The sequence below is a fragment of the Loxodonta africana genome, chromosome 15, assembly GCF_030014295.1.
Source record: "Loxodonta africana isolate mLoxAfr1 chromosome 15, mLoxAfr1.hap2, whole genome shotgun sequence".
NCBI lineage: Eukaryota > Metazoa > Chordata > Mammalia > Proboscidea > Elephantidae > Loxodonta > Loxodonta africana.
This window is the reverse complement of record NC_087356.1, coordinates 3,694,351-3,711,060: the sequence shown is the minus strand read 5'-3', so window position 1 is coordinate 3,711,060 and position 16,710 is coordinate 3,694,351. Positions and strand designations below refer to the sequence as shown.

At 45.2% G+C, this 16,710-nt stretch overlaps 1 protein-coding gene across 11 annotated transcripts in view; it reads right to left on the bottom strand.

The window, feature by feature from the left end:
* Positions 1–16,710, bottom strand: part of INPP4A (inositol polyphosphate-4-phosphatase type I A) — a 171,692-nt gene that overhangs the window by 76,146 nt on the left and 78,836 nt on the right. For 10 of the 11 annotated variants that reach the window (XR_010317889.1, XR_010317888.1, XR_010317887.1 and 7 more), the window contains exons 2-7: positions 13,547–13,617; positions 12,225–12,433; positions 11,659–11,703; positions 4,047–4,165; positions 1,922–2,038; positions 1,556–1,635 (exon numbers count right to left, since the gene is read on the bottom strand). Coding sequence is in view for 8 of the 11 variants with exons in the window: in XM_064268432.1 (XP_064124502.1) it covers positions 1,556–1,635; positions 1,922–2,038; positions 4,047–4,165; positions 11,659–11,703; positions 12,225–12,330 (467 nt within the window). In the remaining 3 variants the exon portion in view is untranslated. Of the gene's footprint in view, positions 1–1,555; positions 1,636–1,921; positions 2,039–4,046; positions 4,166–4,947; positions 5,168–11,658; positions 11,704–12,224; positions 12,434–13,546; positions 13,618–16,710 lie in introns of those variants that run through there. The other variant, XM_064268437.1, reaches the window with a different exon arrangement.

The window sequence follows — 16,710 nt, the reverse complement described above, 5'->3', positions numbered from 1 at the left end:
CTGATTAACCCCAAGGTTTAGGCCTAGGCTCCTGAGTAAGCCAAGACCACCCGGGGTTTCAAGAAGCACTGGAGTCTTAATATGATACAGTGAATACCACTCAGCCCCGGTCAGCTTGACCCCTAAGAGCCCTCAGGCTGACTGGTAGCTACCTGGGCTCACCTGATCCATCCAGGGAAGCCCCCAGGGACACCCTGGTGCCTCGGGTTTTTAATTTGTGATGTCTGACAAGCAGGTTCTAAATTTTCATGTGGTCACATCTACTGACCATTTCCTTTGTGACTTTCTCTCACTGCTCTCATGGCAGGAAAAGTCCCTTCCTGTGCTATGTGGTCTACTGAACAGGAGCTATCTTTAGCTCCTTTTTAAAAACAATGATGCCCATCCCTCACATGTAACTCTAATCCACTGTCTGACTCATCGTAACCCTACAGGACAGAGGAGAACTGCCCCAAACGGTTTCTAAAGAATGGCTGATGGATTCGAACTGCCAACCTTTCGGCTAGCAGCTGAGCTCTTAACCACTGCGCCACACTTAACTCTAATCCAAATGAATTAGTTCTAGGTTGTGATGGACCTGGATATTTTTCTCAAGTAGCTTTCCTTCCACCCCATCCCTCTCATTTTACCTAAGATCCGTCCTTTATCATGAGTCAAGTTCTCCATACACACTAAGGGCGTCTGCAGGTCCCCCGTCCTGCCCTGTTCAGCCAGCCAATGCCTACGACGCTGTCACTACTGTAGCTTCCGAATGTTCCAATATCTAGCAGGGAACTAATCTTCTTTATCAACATTCGCTCTGCTACATTAGGCTATTTTTTCTACATCGTCAGAGTGTTCCAATTTTTACGTTATCGAAAAAAGAACACCAGTCAAGATTTTGATGGGAATCACCCTTACGGTGAATTTGGGAAGGGCTGACATCTGACATCTTTCATCTTCCCGTCCAGGGGCACAATGGGGGTTTTGCTTTCATTCGTTAATTTCTTCCACAGCTATTTACTGAGAACCTAATACATGCCAGGCACTGTGTTAGGTGCCTGAGATGTAGGAACAAAGAAAAAAACAAACCAAACCCATTGCTGTTGAGTCGATTCCAACTCATAGTGGCCCTACAGGGCAGAGTAGTGCTGCCCCATAGGGTTTCCAAGGAGCAGCTGGTGGATCTGAACCGCTGACCTTTTCGTGAGCAGCAGTAGCTTGCTGTAGCAAAGCAGATAATAATCTCTGCTTTCTGGGAGACTACGTCCAACTGGGGAAGAGACAGGTAAGAGGCAAGTGCATTTATTACTGTTCCATCTGTATTGACATCTCTCTTCAGGTATAAGTACGGCTGTGCAGGTTTCCTCCAACTGATGCCACACAATTCTGGTCAGGCCCTCTAACAGGCTGAGTGCTCTGTCGTGTCTCAAGAGACCATCACCACCTCCCCTTAGAACAGCCGCTGGGAGCGGGCAGGGTACGCCGTCTCTCTGTTGGGAAATGGGCCCTTTCCCACCTGTTTCCTGACCTTATAATTTCAGATCCTATCAAAGAAGTGAAACGAAATACCAACCTTAGTGTTAAATGCAGCCTATGATGCTTATCTTGGAGCAGATCTTTGACAATGAAGGACCCAGAGCCGAGTAAATACATCTGGGAAGAGACGGTAGAGAGAGACAGGGTTAGTGCTTTCACTTTGCCTCTGGCCCAATTACCATGCCCCAGGGGAGTCTGGCTGGTTGGCGCCCACAAGAAGTCTGACCCTCATCCCACAAGCCCAATGGAGATGCTCAGGAAGAAATTCCCAAAGACAAATACATTTAGACATTAGCTAAGTTGTGAGCCAGAACTGACATCAATCGTGTGTTCATTTCTCAAATGATTACGTAAGTCAGAGAAAGAGAAGAAAATTCCGTGAACTAATAACATGCTACTTAACTGTTCCCTGAGATCTGTCTTTGACATCATAGACAGATAGTTTGATTTGTGTCATCTGATTGATAAGAGAGTCTTGAAAGAAGGCAATACTGCTGAGAAATATAGGATTGTTGGTTCCCTAGAACAGAAATAAAAAAAAAAAAATGCAGGTATTGCTAGAGAATAATGAGAATACAGCATTGAATATTTTTTTAAAGTCATTTTGCTTTTGAAATACACCAAAATTTTCAGAATGAGAAATTAACATTCTTACCACCCTGGATAAACACAAATGATGAAGGTAGTTTAAATGAATTCACGCAACCAAAAAACAGCAGTCTGACACCTTTAGCTGACGCAGATACAACAATTAGGCCCATTTGCACAAGCTGTGCAAAAAGGCTCATTTCTAGGAGGGATTTTCTAAAACTGAAATGAGCTGAATGTCCACATGTGTTCTTAGTCTTACAACAACAACAAAAAAGCTGAGCATATATCTTCTTTTTGGGCCAGTTTCCTAAGTGCTTTGTGCCATATTGCTATTTGCAAATACAGGGATGTCAACAGCTGACTGTATTCTCTCTGCCTAGGCAGACTTCTTCATGAATTCTACTTGTCACCCCTACACATCCCCCTGGACCCACTCAGACCTCATGTCCTCCAAGACCTTGCTCTTCAATGTGTGGTCCCCAAACTGCAGAGCAGCATCACCTGGGAGTTTCCAAGGAATGCAGATTGCTGGGCCCCACCCAGGCCTACTGGACCAGAATTTCATTCTGCACCACCCCAGGAAACCTTCCCTGACCCCTGGAACTGGGGGAGTCCCTATCCTTCTGAGCTCCCACGGAGCTCCCCTCATTGCTCTAACACTTCCCACGCTCTGCGGCTACAGGTACAGCCACATTCGTTTCTGCCTCCCCTTGCACGAAGGTAAACTTGTTGTGGGCAGGGACTGCACTTGAATACGCTTTGTGTCATCCACAGGGCCCAATACTGCGCTCTGTGCGTAGGTAGTATTCAACAAATGCTTAGAAAATGGAATAGTTAACTTGAACTTGGAAACAAATTTCCGAGATGCTAAAAGGGCGGTCTATCTTCTAAAACGGGAAAGAAGAAAAAATGAAGCTTATGTGTGTTTGAGACTGCTAACCTAAAGGAAAAAAAAAAAAAAAAACTCACTGCTGTTGAGTCAATTCCGACTCATAGCAACCCCACAGGGACAGGGTAGTACTGCCCCACAGGGATTCCAAGGAGTGGCTGGTAGATTCAAACTGCTGACCTTCTGGTTGGCAGCCAAGTTCTTAACCACTGCGCCATTAGAAAATCAAAAAACTCGTTGCTGTCAATTCTGACTCATAGCGAACCTACAGGGCAGAGTAGAGCTGCCCTGTAGGGTTTCCAAGAAGCGCCTGGTAGATTCAAACTGCTAAGCTTTTGGTTAGCAGCCGTAGCTCTTAACCACTACGCCACCATTGCACCACTAGGGCAGGGGATAGCTCACATAGATGCTTACATAAAAAAAAAAAAAAGTCCCTGCAGAATCTCACACCAGCAGCTCCCACACTTAGCTTTATAACTTATGCAATACCTTCAATTATCTAAAAGGATTCTGTAAAATTCCCTTGGTGAATATATATAATTTGATGTAAAAAATTAACATATGACACTTAGCTCAAAAGGCTATAAAAATAAAAACCAATTAAAAAAATAAGGCAATGTTCTTGTAAGAGGGTTGGTTAATGGTTAGCCCCCTCCCCAAGCTTTGATTAATGAGCACAATTCTCCAAAAGTAGCAACCAATTAGAAATGACAAGGAAGAGTAAGGTCTTATGTCCCAAAAGGCAATGAACTGTACAAGATCAACGTTCAAAAACAACCAGCTAATAGTTAATAATTGTAAAGAATATCACCAATATAAACGCCATCCAGACAATAGTTAATCAATCATTGTAAAGGAGATCACCAATATAAATGCTCCCAGAGGAGTCATCAATGTACTGAAAACCCAGGAAGAGCTGCTATTCACATAAATACAATTGCAGCTACAGGTGCTCAGGTAACTGAACAGCCCTGCCACCGGGGAGGGGCTAGAAATGCCACACTGCATCCCAGGTCCCCTCCTAAGACAGGGGCCCAGCAGCACCCACCTCAATGATCTCCGTCTGTGCGTGCTTTGTCCAGAATGCCTGAGGAGGCGTGGTTACGCTCACAGCTACAAAACTATTTGGTTTTCGATCTAGCGATGGAGTATGCAGCTCGCTGCAAGCTAGAGAATCAAGATGGGGAAAAAGTCCTTTAAAACCAGGCTCCAGTTACATCTATCCCAAGGCAACCCTAAGGAAGCACACACAGTAAATGCGTGAGACAATCACACTGACAGCTGTCGCAGGGGGAGATTTTTTAAAATTCTCAACAACCTCTTTTACTCTTCCAACCACTTCTCCTGCCCCCCGTGATAGCAACGCCCTGACTACAGCAGCTGGCTGAGCTGAAGGGGCTTTCTATATTCATGGAATGGGGCACACAGCCGATAACCCCGTATGGGGTCTGAACCCTCACGTTTGACTTCAGTGGCTAACTGAGCCACTAACCAAGTGAGCTAAGCAGCCAGAGTCTATGAAAGCTAAGACACAGATCCCCACGGCTGCATCCCGTGACTGCCGGCCAACCCTAACCTTATGCCACCCCCCAGGTCTGTGTGCAGGTGTATGCTGGAGGCAAATTAAAATTCTATGGCAAAATAAACAAAGCTTTTTTTTTTTTTAAAAAAAGGAGTGATTACTCATTTGTTCTCCTTATAAAACTCATATTAAATGCAAAATTACTAAAAATGATACTTTTCAGAACTAAAAGTACCTACCAGAACTGTTTCGATTAGACAATTCATTGTATTAGGCATTTTAAAATAGATTACAAGACTGAGAAAATTCTGTCATAGAAGCGACCCACAGGAAAAAAAAAATGACCATATGTCTTAGTTATCTAGTGCTGCTATAACAGAAATACCATAAGCGGGTGGCTTTAACAAAGAGAAGTTTATTCTCTCACAGTCCAGTAGGCTAGAAGTCTGAATTCAGGGTGTCAGCTCCTGGGGAAGGCTTTCTCCCTCTGTCGGCTCTGGAGGAAGGTCCTTGTCGTCAGTCTTCCCTCGGTCTGGGAGCATCTCAGCGCAGGAACCTCAGGTCCAAAGAACGCGCTCTGCTCCCAGCACTGCTTTCTTGGTGGTATGAGGTCCCCCTGTCTCTCTGCTTGCTTCTTTGTTTCATATCTCAAAAGAGATCGGCTTAAGACACTATCTAATCTTGTAGATCTCATCAATATAACTGCCACTAATCCACCTCATTACATCAGAGTGACAGGATTTATAACACAGGAAAATCATATCAGATGACAAAATGGTGGACAGTCATACAATACTGGGAATCATGACCTAGCCAAGTTGACAGATATTTTGGGGGACACAATTCAATCCACGACACCATATTTCATTGAATCAAAGATGCTATCTCTTGTCAGATGCATCATGAAAGAAAAAAGCTCACTGTCATTAAACTATGACATGCCATTGATAGTAAGACCCTTTCTGATTTCAGGATGTTAAAATGTGAGTAACTGCATCTTGGAACTGATGAAAGATATAGTAAATCAAAGTTCAAACAACAGTAAAAACCATTAGCTTTGTTGGGTTGGGGGGGTCCATTTAGAAATATAACTGTTTGGTTCCCACTCTTAAATGATGAATAAAACCAAAACCAAACCCACTGCTGTCAAGTTGATTCCGACTCATCGTGACCCTACAGGACAGAGGAGAACTGCACTATAGAGTTTCCAAGGAGCATCTGGCAGATTCAAACTGCTGACCTCTTGGTTAGCAGCCATAGCACTTAACCGCTACACCACCAGGGTTTCCAAATTATGAATAGAGGAGATCAAACTTTACTAACTCTGATTTAAAACTACTTCCTCAGCCCCAACAAGTGTGACAAGCACAGAGGAAACCAGGAAGGGAAGGAGGGATAATATAGAAGGACGATACTAATAATGAGGAAAGAAAGAAAGAATGGGGAAAATAGGACAATGGGGAGATTAAAAGGAAATAAGTAAAAAAGGTGGGGAGAGGAGACACAGATCCAGTAGGGTACGAGCAAACAGTGCCTTGACACGTTCTGAGCGTAGTTAGCTGGGATGACTTGATCGGAATCTTCATTTGGAGTAAGTTATCATTGACTACCATGTTCTCTGAAAGTAGCTGTGATGATCTAAACACAGAGCCCAAATCACTCTTTTTGCTTTCAATTCCACTTAGTTTGACATTAATATGGCCACACTAGATAGCTCTTTTGTTAGCATTTTTGTGTGTTTGCTTACTATATTTTACATAGTCACTATTCATTTAGATATACCCAGGTGCTCACTCTCCACATTGCTCCCCCCCGCCTTTTTTTTCATCCCTTCCTATATCTGGGAACTTCCATCTGGGGTTATCTGACCACCACTGAAGAGCACCCCTTAGCACTGTTTGTACTGTAGGTCTGCCGTTGACATATTCTTTCAGTTTTTATGGTCTGAAAATACCTTTATTCCCTCCTAATTCTTGGAGGACATTTTCACTAGGTACAAAATTTTATTTTCTATAAGCACATTAAATATACTGTCTTTGGGCTCCCTCCCCGCCCCACACTTTTTTAAAAATTTGTTATAAAGTCAGTAGTCAGTCTAACTGTTGCTCCTTTGAAGGGAACGAGGTAATTGTGTGTGCTTTTTGGCAGCTTCTTAGGTTTTCCCATTGAGTTTGGATTCAGCGGTTTTACTACGACGTGTCTAGGCATATATTCTTTTTTATTCATTCTGTGACTTGTATTTCATCAGTTTGTGAGAAATATTCAGCTATTCAAATACAGCTTCTGCCCCTTCTTTCTTTATACTCCTTCTGGGACATTAAATAAATACATATTAGAATGTCTTACTATGTTCTCTGTTTTTTACCTTCTCTTCTGATACTGGTTTCTATTATTCTATCTCTCTGGCTCCATTTTGGAAATTTTCTCATTGGCCGATATTTAAAGTCACAAATTTTCTCTTCAATTTGTCTAATCTACTTTTTAACCCATCCACTGATTTTTTCAACCAGTTCATCATTTTATTTTTCAACTCTAGAATATACATGGAGCCCTGGTGGCACAGTGGTTAAGAGCTCGGCTACTAACCAAAAGGCTGGCAGTTCAAATCCACTAGCCGCTCGCTGGCAACCCTGTGGCGCAATTCTCCTTTGTCCTATAGGGTTGCTATGAGTTGGAACTGACGTGACAGCAACTGGTTTGGTTTTTGCTTTGTTTTTTATTTAGAATATACATTTGGTTCCTTTCATGATTTCCACTTCTCAGAAAAAATGCTAAATATTGTCTTTAGTCTCCTGTAACACAGGGTATACGGTTATTTTAAAGTCTGTATCTATTAATCTGGGTCTGCTTCTCTTGTCTGTTTCTGTTCATATTTTTTGTCTCTTCATGTTCTGAGAACTTGATCTTAGGCTGAATGTTCTATTTGCAAATTGGTCTGTAGAAGTAATGAGGCCGGGGATGATGTCCTTCTCCAGAGAAGATTTATGATTGCTTCACCTGTTGCCAAGGAGCACTAGCACTCTAGGGTCACCTTCATTTATTTTCAGGAGCTGAGCTAACTGTAGTGTCTATGAAGAACTGCTTCTGGTTCCCCATTACTCCAGGTACATAACCCTTTGGGATTCTAAATCAAAGGGAGAGAGTTTCACCAAGCATCCTTCTCCTTGCGACCCTATGAACTAAGCCCTGTCACCTCAGGGGCCATCTGAAGCACTGCTCAGCCTCTGGGCCTCTTGGCTTTGCTCTCTGTAATCACCACATACCCTCAAGGGAAAGAGGGCCCTCCATCCTCTTTCAGTTCTCTAGAGACTTGGACCAGGTATTTCTTACATTTTGTCCTTTTTTTCTGGCTGATTATTTGATTTTTTCACCTAGAAGCATGTAAGATTTTGTACTTATCCTTGGCAACACCTGGCACATGGTGAACAGTGTGTGTCTTGAGTCCTTCTTTCTCTCAGATAAGGTTCTCTTCTGTTACTTCTTGCCTGCTGCTGCTCCTTTATCTTTCCCTTTCTTTTATCCCGGGCCCCCATCAATCCATACTAGGACTCCAGGATTTGTCATTGCCTCACTTCTTTTTCTTGGTATTTTTTAACTTTGTACTTTGAGGTCACTTCTTCATTTCCCATCACAGATTGAGAATAGTTTTCAGCAGTATTCATCCAATGTTTTTTACATTTTTTGTACTAAGATATAATTCACATACCATAAAATTTCACCCTCTTAAAATGTACAGTTCAGTAGATTTTAGTATATTCACAAGTTGTGTGACCTCCACCACAATCGGTTTTAGATCATTTTCATCATTCCAAAAAGAAACTCGCAATCAATTAGAAGTCACTCCCAGTATCTTCCCAACACTCTACCCTAATCTCTGTCCTGACAGATTTTCCATTCGGACATTTCACACAAGTAGAATCATACAACATGTGCCCTTCTGTATCTCACTGACTCTCCTTCTTCTGAGCTACACAGTGGCTTTAAATGACCTGTGGTCTCTTTCTGCCTGCCTTGTCAGCAGGTATGGGTTCTTGACACCAGTGCAAGGTCAGGATGTTCGGGTCTCTCAGGCACTCGTGGACGACAGGTGGCAGGTGGCAGGAGGCCAAAGGCTGGGCAGACTGATAGCTCTTTAAGGGCTGATGGGTCCACTGCCACCTTCAGAACATGAATTCCTACAAGGGACAGTCTCTCCTGGCCGCCCAGTCTATCAGAACCTCACCCATGTTTAAGTCCTAGCTCAAGTTGCGAAGCTTCTATGAAGCTTTCTCTGACCAGCCCAGTCAGCCTCCCACTGTTTATCACTTACGTCACTCAGCTGGCATGTACTCAACCGTTGCCAAGTGGCATGTTCCTCTAGGGATCATTAATCTCTGATATGTATGCCTTGTTTCTTCAACCATATCATATGTAAACCCAGCAGAATAAACGCTGAGTAAATGCTGTTGAGGTAAACTGGTAAAACATATTTCAAACGCAGGTCATTTGACTCAAAATTCTAAGAGTTCATCCTAAAGAAATAGCGAAACGTATGAAAGATCTATGTGCAAGTATGTTCTTTGTGCTGGTATTTATAATGGCAAATTGGAAAGAACCTAACTGTTCAACCACAGGAGGTTGGCTAAAATATGTATAACACAGCCGTACAGAAGAGCCTATGTAGGCACCCAGCATAAGGCAGATCCCATATTTATAAATACAGAAAGATGCCAGTGATATTTTTGCTACATGGGAAAAAATCATGTTAAAACACTATGATAACATTTTTTGGTAAAAAATTCCATCACTTCTACAACCAAAAATCACAAAAAGTTTACATACAGCACTCTATGGGAAAAAAATATCTGGAAGAATATATACCAAAGTATCAACTGTGATTACATCTCTCCGATAGGGTCTTCTTACTGCTAAGATAGTCTGTGTTAAACATTTTACAAAGCGCATATATATAGTTTTTTTTAATGATTTTTATTTTAAAATTTAAGGTATCTGCCATTCATCACCCTGCTCCTCGCCTTTTTAAGCTGTTCCTTCCCAGTGTTTCCTCCACGTGTCTGACCAACGTGACCATCACTGCTCTCGATTGACCAGACTCAGGCACGTCCTGATTTCTATTACAGAGGATGAGGATTCTCAGCGTAACGACACCAACTCTCATCCTCTCCCGTGCCCAGTATCAAGTTAGCTCAACTTTTTGTTAGACCCATATTCTGCGTTATTGGAGCTCATGAAATATTATTCATTATGAGCCAAGTTGTGTGCTATAATTCCCACATTTAGTTTTTCATTAGTTTGTTTTCTTTGAATCTCCACTTATATTCTTTCTGTGTTCTCCAACAGCACCATAACATGCCTCTCAATACACACTCTCTCAATCAAACCAATCCAATCGTGTTGGCCCCAACCCCTCCCCTCTGCCCTCCACGGTGACACCTTTCCTGGAGTCCTTCAACTTCTGCTCTGACTTCAATGGCTGACACACACTGGCCATCCTGATGCACCCTTCATTTCCCGGGTCCTCTGTCTTCCTTTTTCTCCATTTATTCTCTTTTGGGTACAGCGCATCTTCCACTAACTTCCAGAGAAAGGATGCAGGGAAGTAACTTTATTTGCGACTCTGTGTAGCTGAAGTCTTTCTCTCTACCTTCACGTTTGATTGACAGTCTATAAACCAGCCCCTGCTGGGGTGCGAGGTGTGGTGGGGATACAAACCTCCAACTCCTCCTCATACAAACTTTCCGAGAAGCCCCATTTGGTCTCCTGACCTTCCCAGGGCCTGTGGAACAAACCACCTGCTTTGGCTTCCACCACCCTCAGACAGGTAGGTGTGACCACCCTCCTCTCTCCAAATTACTATTCTTCCATCTGCTTTCCCTCCACCCAGGCCAGGTTGTGGGGGCTCCAAAAATATCTCACTGTTAGGAGTTTTCTTATTCTTCCCGATGGTCCTGATAAGGGGGTGGAAATGGGCTCATTCTGCTATCTTGGAAGACCTTGGGTGAGTTTTATAATTTATAAAAACCAATAAAATTCTTCTAAGTTGGGGGTGAGAAAGTATGTGGGAATCCCAGCAGAGTTAAAGGCTGCTTCTTCCCAAGTCCCCCATTCCCAGTAACGGTACGGTACCCAGCACCCACTACAGGCCAGGGCTGAGGGAACCCTCTGAATTCACTGAAGAGCATTTCATTTGAAATGGGAATGTTTTCAGAGTTTAATATTTTTTATTTGATGATAATGTGCTTATACTTTTGTGGGTTTCGCAATTTGTCAAAGTTCTTTTCTTTTTTTTTTCTAATCTCCATGATCTCTGCCTCTCAAACAATCAGGAAAGCCCACAGAACACAAGAGGAAACTGGTCCAGCGAGGTCAAGCAACAGGCTCAAGGCCATGGAGTTAGTTTGTGGCATAGGCAGGACTACAACCAGGTCATCTGACTCCCTATGAGTGCTTCTTCATATCACGCCAGCTTCTGGACACAGCTGCCAGGCCACTGACCAGTGCTGACCAGCACCAAGGGGCTGGCCACAGGGGACAGGGGCACGGAATAGTGTCAGGCTCTGGAGCAGGAGGTCTCAGGCCAGCTCCACTCAGCTCCCTGACCTCTTTGGTAAGACATAGTACCACCATGCTGCCCCATCCCTGATCCAAAACATTCTAATACATCTTTAAGTACATCCTCTCCTCTGATCCTCCCCGAGGCAGCAAGCAGGCAGGCGTCATCAGCTCCTCTAACGGGAGCAGGGAGCGTTACAGGCAGAGGGTGACAAAGCGGAACCACGGCTCAGTTTTCTTACTCCTCGGTGTGTCTCCTCAGAGGGCTGGGAGGATGGGAGGGTGGGGGCTGTTCCTGCTGGTAGCTCTGGGTGAGCTCACCTCACCATCCCACCCCTGCCAGCCTGGGGGAACACAGCCCCAGACAGGAGGGCGGTCCCCACCCCGAGGAGACACGAGCCCTGTTGGCCTCTGAGGTTCCTTCACGCTGACGCGAAGGTCACACCTGCGTCTTGGCTTCGTCTTCTCGGGAAACGCTTCAGCAGTGGCGGCAGCAGCAGCAGGTCCTGAGACCAACCCGTGGCAGTGGCAGTGTTTTATTTTAAACACTGTATTTTTTTAATAAAAAATTTTAAAAGACACCTACCTAAGCTGAATTCTAAAATGGGCTCATCTGGATCTTGTATATTTCCTGGACAGAAACAAACAACAGAAAAAAAATCATCCTTAATAAACTTTTCCTTAATTCTAGAATTAATGCAAGAAACCCAACACTCTGCCCCTCACCCCTCCAAAAAACACAGATGCTTTCTTTATTTTCTGAACACATGGCTTTTGTGATTCTGAAGCATCTTAGACGCCAAGACCAAACACCCCTCCTCCTCAGTCAGGACTACACAGACCCCCTACAGAGGGCTTTTACCATGGCCTGGGCGCTGGTTAGACACGCCGTGGACATTCTCATGTTATCTCCTGGCGAACTAGCATGGCGGTGTCTGTCCCAACTAGTAAACTGATGGCAGCCAGCTTCTAGCAGAGGAAATCCTCAGGAAGAGGACTGATTGCCCTGCTCCCCATCCTCGGGTCCGACCAGAAAGATGCCATACCAGGGCACCCTCCAGCCTAGGACAGTCACAGGGGGCTCGTCCAGGAGGCAGGCCTGGCCCTCCCACCGCTGCCACTGTGTAGGGCCTGCACACGGAGAGCGCATACCTGCCAGAGACAGGCCCAGCATGTCAGCCGCTACGTCAATGGTGGACGCCCGCTGCATCGCACGGGCCCTGGAGCCATGGCGGGGGCTGTGCTCTCTTGCTGTCATGATGTCATTGGTAGCGATGGGGTTCTTGTTCCTGGGCTAGACCACGCCCGACTCCTGGGGAAGCGCAGTCACCAAGCCCTAGTTCCCTATGGTGGCAGTAGCCCTGAGAAACAGGAGTAAACACTGGTGAGAAACCATGGGAATGGCGACCACGAGACGCTGCTCTCATGGAAGGAGACCACAAGCAGTGAAGCCGGGGTCTTCCAGCAGGTGATGAGCCAGGTATACAGACTCTGCTGGTCTTGGCCCCATCTATCACCTCTCCTCCTCCAAGCCACAGTACGCTCACGGGATCCCATAAAGAGATGGTGCTCTTTTAAAAGAAAACATGCAGATTTGAAATGATGGTTTAAGTATAACATAAAATACGGCTTTTGAGATTTTCTTGTTTGCTTTGTTATACCCTTCTCTCGCCAGAAGTTTCACAGACCCTTCAAAATTTTAAATCTGTTCACCGCAACCTCTGTTAGAAGAGACAAGAGCTACAAGAAGAAGGAGCCCTGGTGGCACAGTGGTTAAAGCGCCTGGCTGCTAACTAAAAAGTCAGCGGTTCAAACACCAGCCATTCCTCAGGAGAAAGATGTAGCAATCTGCTTCCACAAAGACTGACAGCCTTGAACACCCTACGGGGCAGTTCTACTCTGTCCTACAGGGTTGCTGTGAGTCGGAACCAACTCGACGGCAATGGGTTTGGTTTTGGTTTGGCTGGGCCACCATGGCGGAGCATCAGACAAAGGCACACCCCTCCTCCCATGTGATCTTTTTCTTCCAGGAGCAAAAGAAGCATCCCGTGTGCCTCAGTCTCAGCTGTTTCTCCTGCGAAGCCCATAAGTGATAATAATCTTGCCTAACTAAAGTGGAAAGTGCTGAATTATGGACAGGGAGGGCTCTGGGCAAAACGTCACCGCAATCTGAAGCAGACATGCGCTGCTACAACACAGGACTAACACTCTGCTCGTCACAGGAGGTCAGGAAACAAGAAAGGGGTTTCACATTTTTCCAACCCTATGCGCTGAACTCCTGCTGCCCCTAGAAGGAACCAACTTTCAGAAGTTAAGAATTTGGCTGAGTGATAAGCTCGGTTTAAAAGGCCCCTCTCAATGGCCTCATACATCCAGAGATACCTATCTCCCCAAAGCATCAGCACCTCCACAGCTGGAGGCCATTTGCTCCTGTTCTTAAGTTAACATACCGGGTACTGTACAGAGCCACTTACCAGATATGTTTGTTCTTGGACCAGGAGAGTCACGTGGCATTTCTTCATAGAAGCACGCCCAAATCCATCATCTAAAAATAGACAAACAAACTTAACAAGCTTGTCAAACATGAAGTTCCTGAGAACTCTCATGTTATCGTCTCAATGTGGGGAAGCCAAGGGCTACTCGGTGTTCACTGAAGCTCCTCTCAAAGCCCCAAAGAATGAGAAACAGAAGTGCACCTTCCTGTTCCCTCCTGCCCTCCAGGAGGGATCTGCTGAGGGAGTATGGGCCAGTCCTAAAAAGGCAAGAGGGCGGCTGGGGTCAGTTTCCGCTCACAAACCACAGGCCCCAGAGAAGCTGCTACTCCTCTAGGGCTCTGCTTTTTGGGTTCTAAGATGGAGCCAGTTGTACCCCTCACAGGGCCACAGTGAGGATGAAAGGTGCAAGAACAGGGGCTCTGGACTCTCCCCTGGGCTGCATACTCCATAGTTGCTGCCTGACCCCGTGGTGCCTTCATGGAGAACAGAACGCCCCCCAGGCCAGCTCTGTCAGAGCAGTCCTCAGAGCTCATGACCCATCTGAAATGGCATCGTCTGGGATGCGCTGCACAGCAGGGCCAGTGCACTCAGCCCTTAGGCAGACTCAGTTTCCCTGGCAGCCTCTGTTCCTACCCCTTCCACTGGGAGCACCCGAGAACCTTCAGCCTGGGCACCTCAGCAGAGAAGTACTGGCCTGGCTCGGGAGCCACAGAGAAGTCACCCAAGTGACAACCTGCTGGCTTGCTGACATCAAAAGGCATACACACAGAAAGAATATGCAACGCAAATGGGAAACAGGTTGGAAAGTACCTGCAATATGAATACCTGTATGTTACAATAATGTTTGTAACTAAAAAAAAACAAAACTAAACTAAAAATCCAAGGGACAAAAGGTATGAATTTATAAAAAAGGAACACCCTTGGAAAAGTGATGACAACTCTTTAGTAACAATTATCAAAGCGACACCAAATGCGCCTATATTCATCTGAATTAGTCCCCGAAAGAGCCTTGTTTGTTCTTTTATTGAGAACGCTCGGTGCTGGGAGGCTCAGGGGAGACTGGTACACGACTCTCTCGATATGACTAAAGTGGTACGAGCATTCAGAAAGTAATGTGGCATTATTTATAAAAATTTATACACAATAAAAACCAATTTTTTCACCAATAATGCAAACATGGAGAAGACCACTGAACGAAGATGTTTATTTTAACATTTCTTACAACAACAAAGTCTGGAAGCAATCTAAACACCCAGACGCAGGTAAGTAAGTGCATTCCGGAAACTCCGTAAGACACTATTAATATGCTAATACTATAATAAAGGGAATAAACACATGACAGGGTCTCCAACCTCATTAGTCATCAGAGAAATGCAAATTAAAACCATGAAATACCACTGCACACTCACTGAAATAGCTAAAATGCAAAAGACAGACAATATCAAATGCCTGCAAAGAAGTGGAATAGCTGGAACTCGGGTTCACTGTTGGTGAGGTGTAAAATGGTACAACCATTCTGGAAAACCGCTTGGTGGTATCTACTCAAGTTGAACATACACCTACCCCGTGACTCAGAATGAACAGAAATGCATACTTAAGTTCACCAAAAGACGTGTAAAGAACAGTCAGGGCAGCAACATTCATAAAAGTCAAAAACTAGTGACAGTCCAAATGCCCATCAACAGTGGAATGGATGAAACAACAGGGAAGGTGCTTAGAAAGGATCGCAGGGGAAGAGCCAACAAGAGCACATAACAGGTGCTTTCATTTACATGACACTCAAGCACAGGCCAGGTAAAGCAATGCTGTCACAAGCCAGGCTAGCGTTACCTTTGGTGGGTGGGTACTGACTGGGGAGGCCGTGAAGGGGCTCCCGGGGTTCAGGTAACGTTCTGTTTTTTGGTGTGGGTGCTGGTTTCACTAGTGTATTTACTGTGGAAATCCATCAAGCGGTACCAAATGACTTTTATACCTCAGTAAAAGGTTCACTGAATTCTTTTGGTAACTATAAAAAAAGACTATACAGCCACACAAAAAAATGCTTACAATCGCTGTGCATCATGTGCATCTTTATGAAATACTCCACCTGTGCTCTGCTTCCAGCCATTTACAAAGATCTGACACGCAGGGAGTGAGCCAGGGGGAGACTCCATGGAGACAATGGCCACGTGTGGGGACGCAATGGCGGCGGGGGGGGGGGCTGTTTCCTTTGTTCACTGTCATCCTCTGGCAGCGCTAAAAGTTGGTGGGAGGCAGAGGGAGGCACCCTGGGCTCTGAGTTGAGCTCAAAGAGCTCTTCTCTCTTGAACCTTTCTCCAGAATTCTGTCACCCTGCCTTGCTCCCTCCTCAACTTGTTAATGAAGTTGCCAGTCACCTCCCCCCTACCTGGGACAGTGGAGACGCACCATTCCACAGACCACATCTGTACCTCGACATTCTTCCAGCCCAAGGGAGTCCCTCCTCTTACTCCCTTCACTTTCCCCCAGGCAGGGCCCCCACCCACTCCACCTGCCCAGCCCCTTCCCTTGCAGAAGGCCATTAGCATTTCGCATCTTGAGATTTCTGGGGACAGAAATACTTAAAGCGGAGCATTTGTGGACTACTTTGATACCTGACAAGAGTTCAAAAACCAGAGAAACTTTTAGGTCAAAAAGACCTTAGAAGCCACACTGCAGTCATTTGGGGACATTTAATTAGAATCTGCAATTTAATCCATCAAGAACCAGAACGTAAAGCTAATTTGCACAGCTAAACTTGATTCCCCTTATTAGTCTCATTAATTTAAGGCAAGTCACCAAGGACTCCTGTATTCCCAAGATGCTTGTTCTTCCTCTCGGCCCCATCTGAAGACCAGAGCTCATTAAAGAGAAAAATCAAAGAGAACGGGGGTGTGTGCGAGAGTTCTTCAGGGGACTGGGCTTTTTTCCTGAGGGTGAGGAGAAAGAAAGAAGCAGTAAGTCACAGAACTGTGACTTGGGGGAGCCCTCCGGATGAGAGAAAGCAGGCCAACCAATAGACAGCAAACCCTGAGAAAGCAGGCCATCCAATGGACAGCAGACCCTGAGAAAGCAGGTCATCCAATGGACAGCAGACCCTGAGGAAGCAGACCATCCAATGGACAGCAGACTTTGAGGAAGCAGCC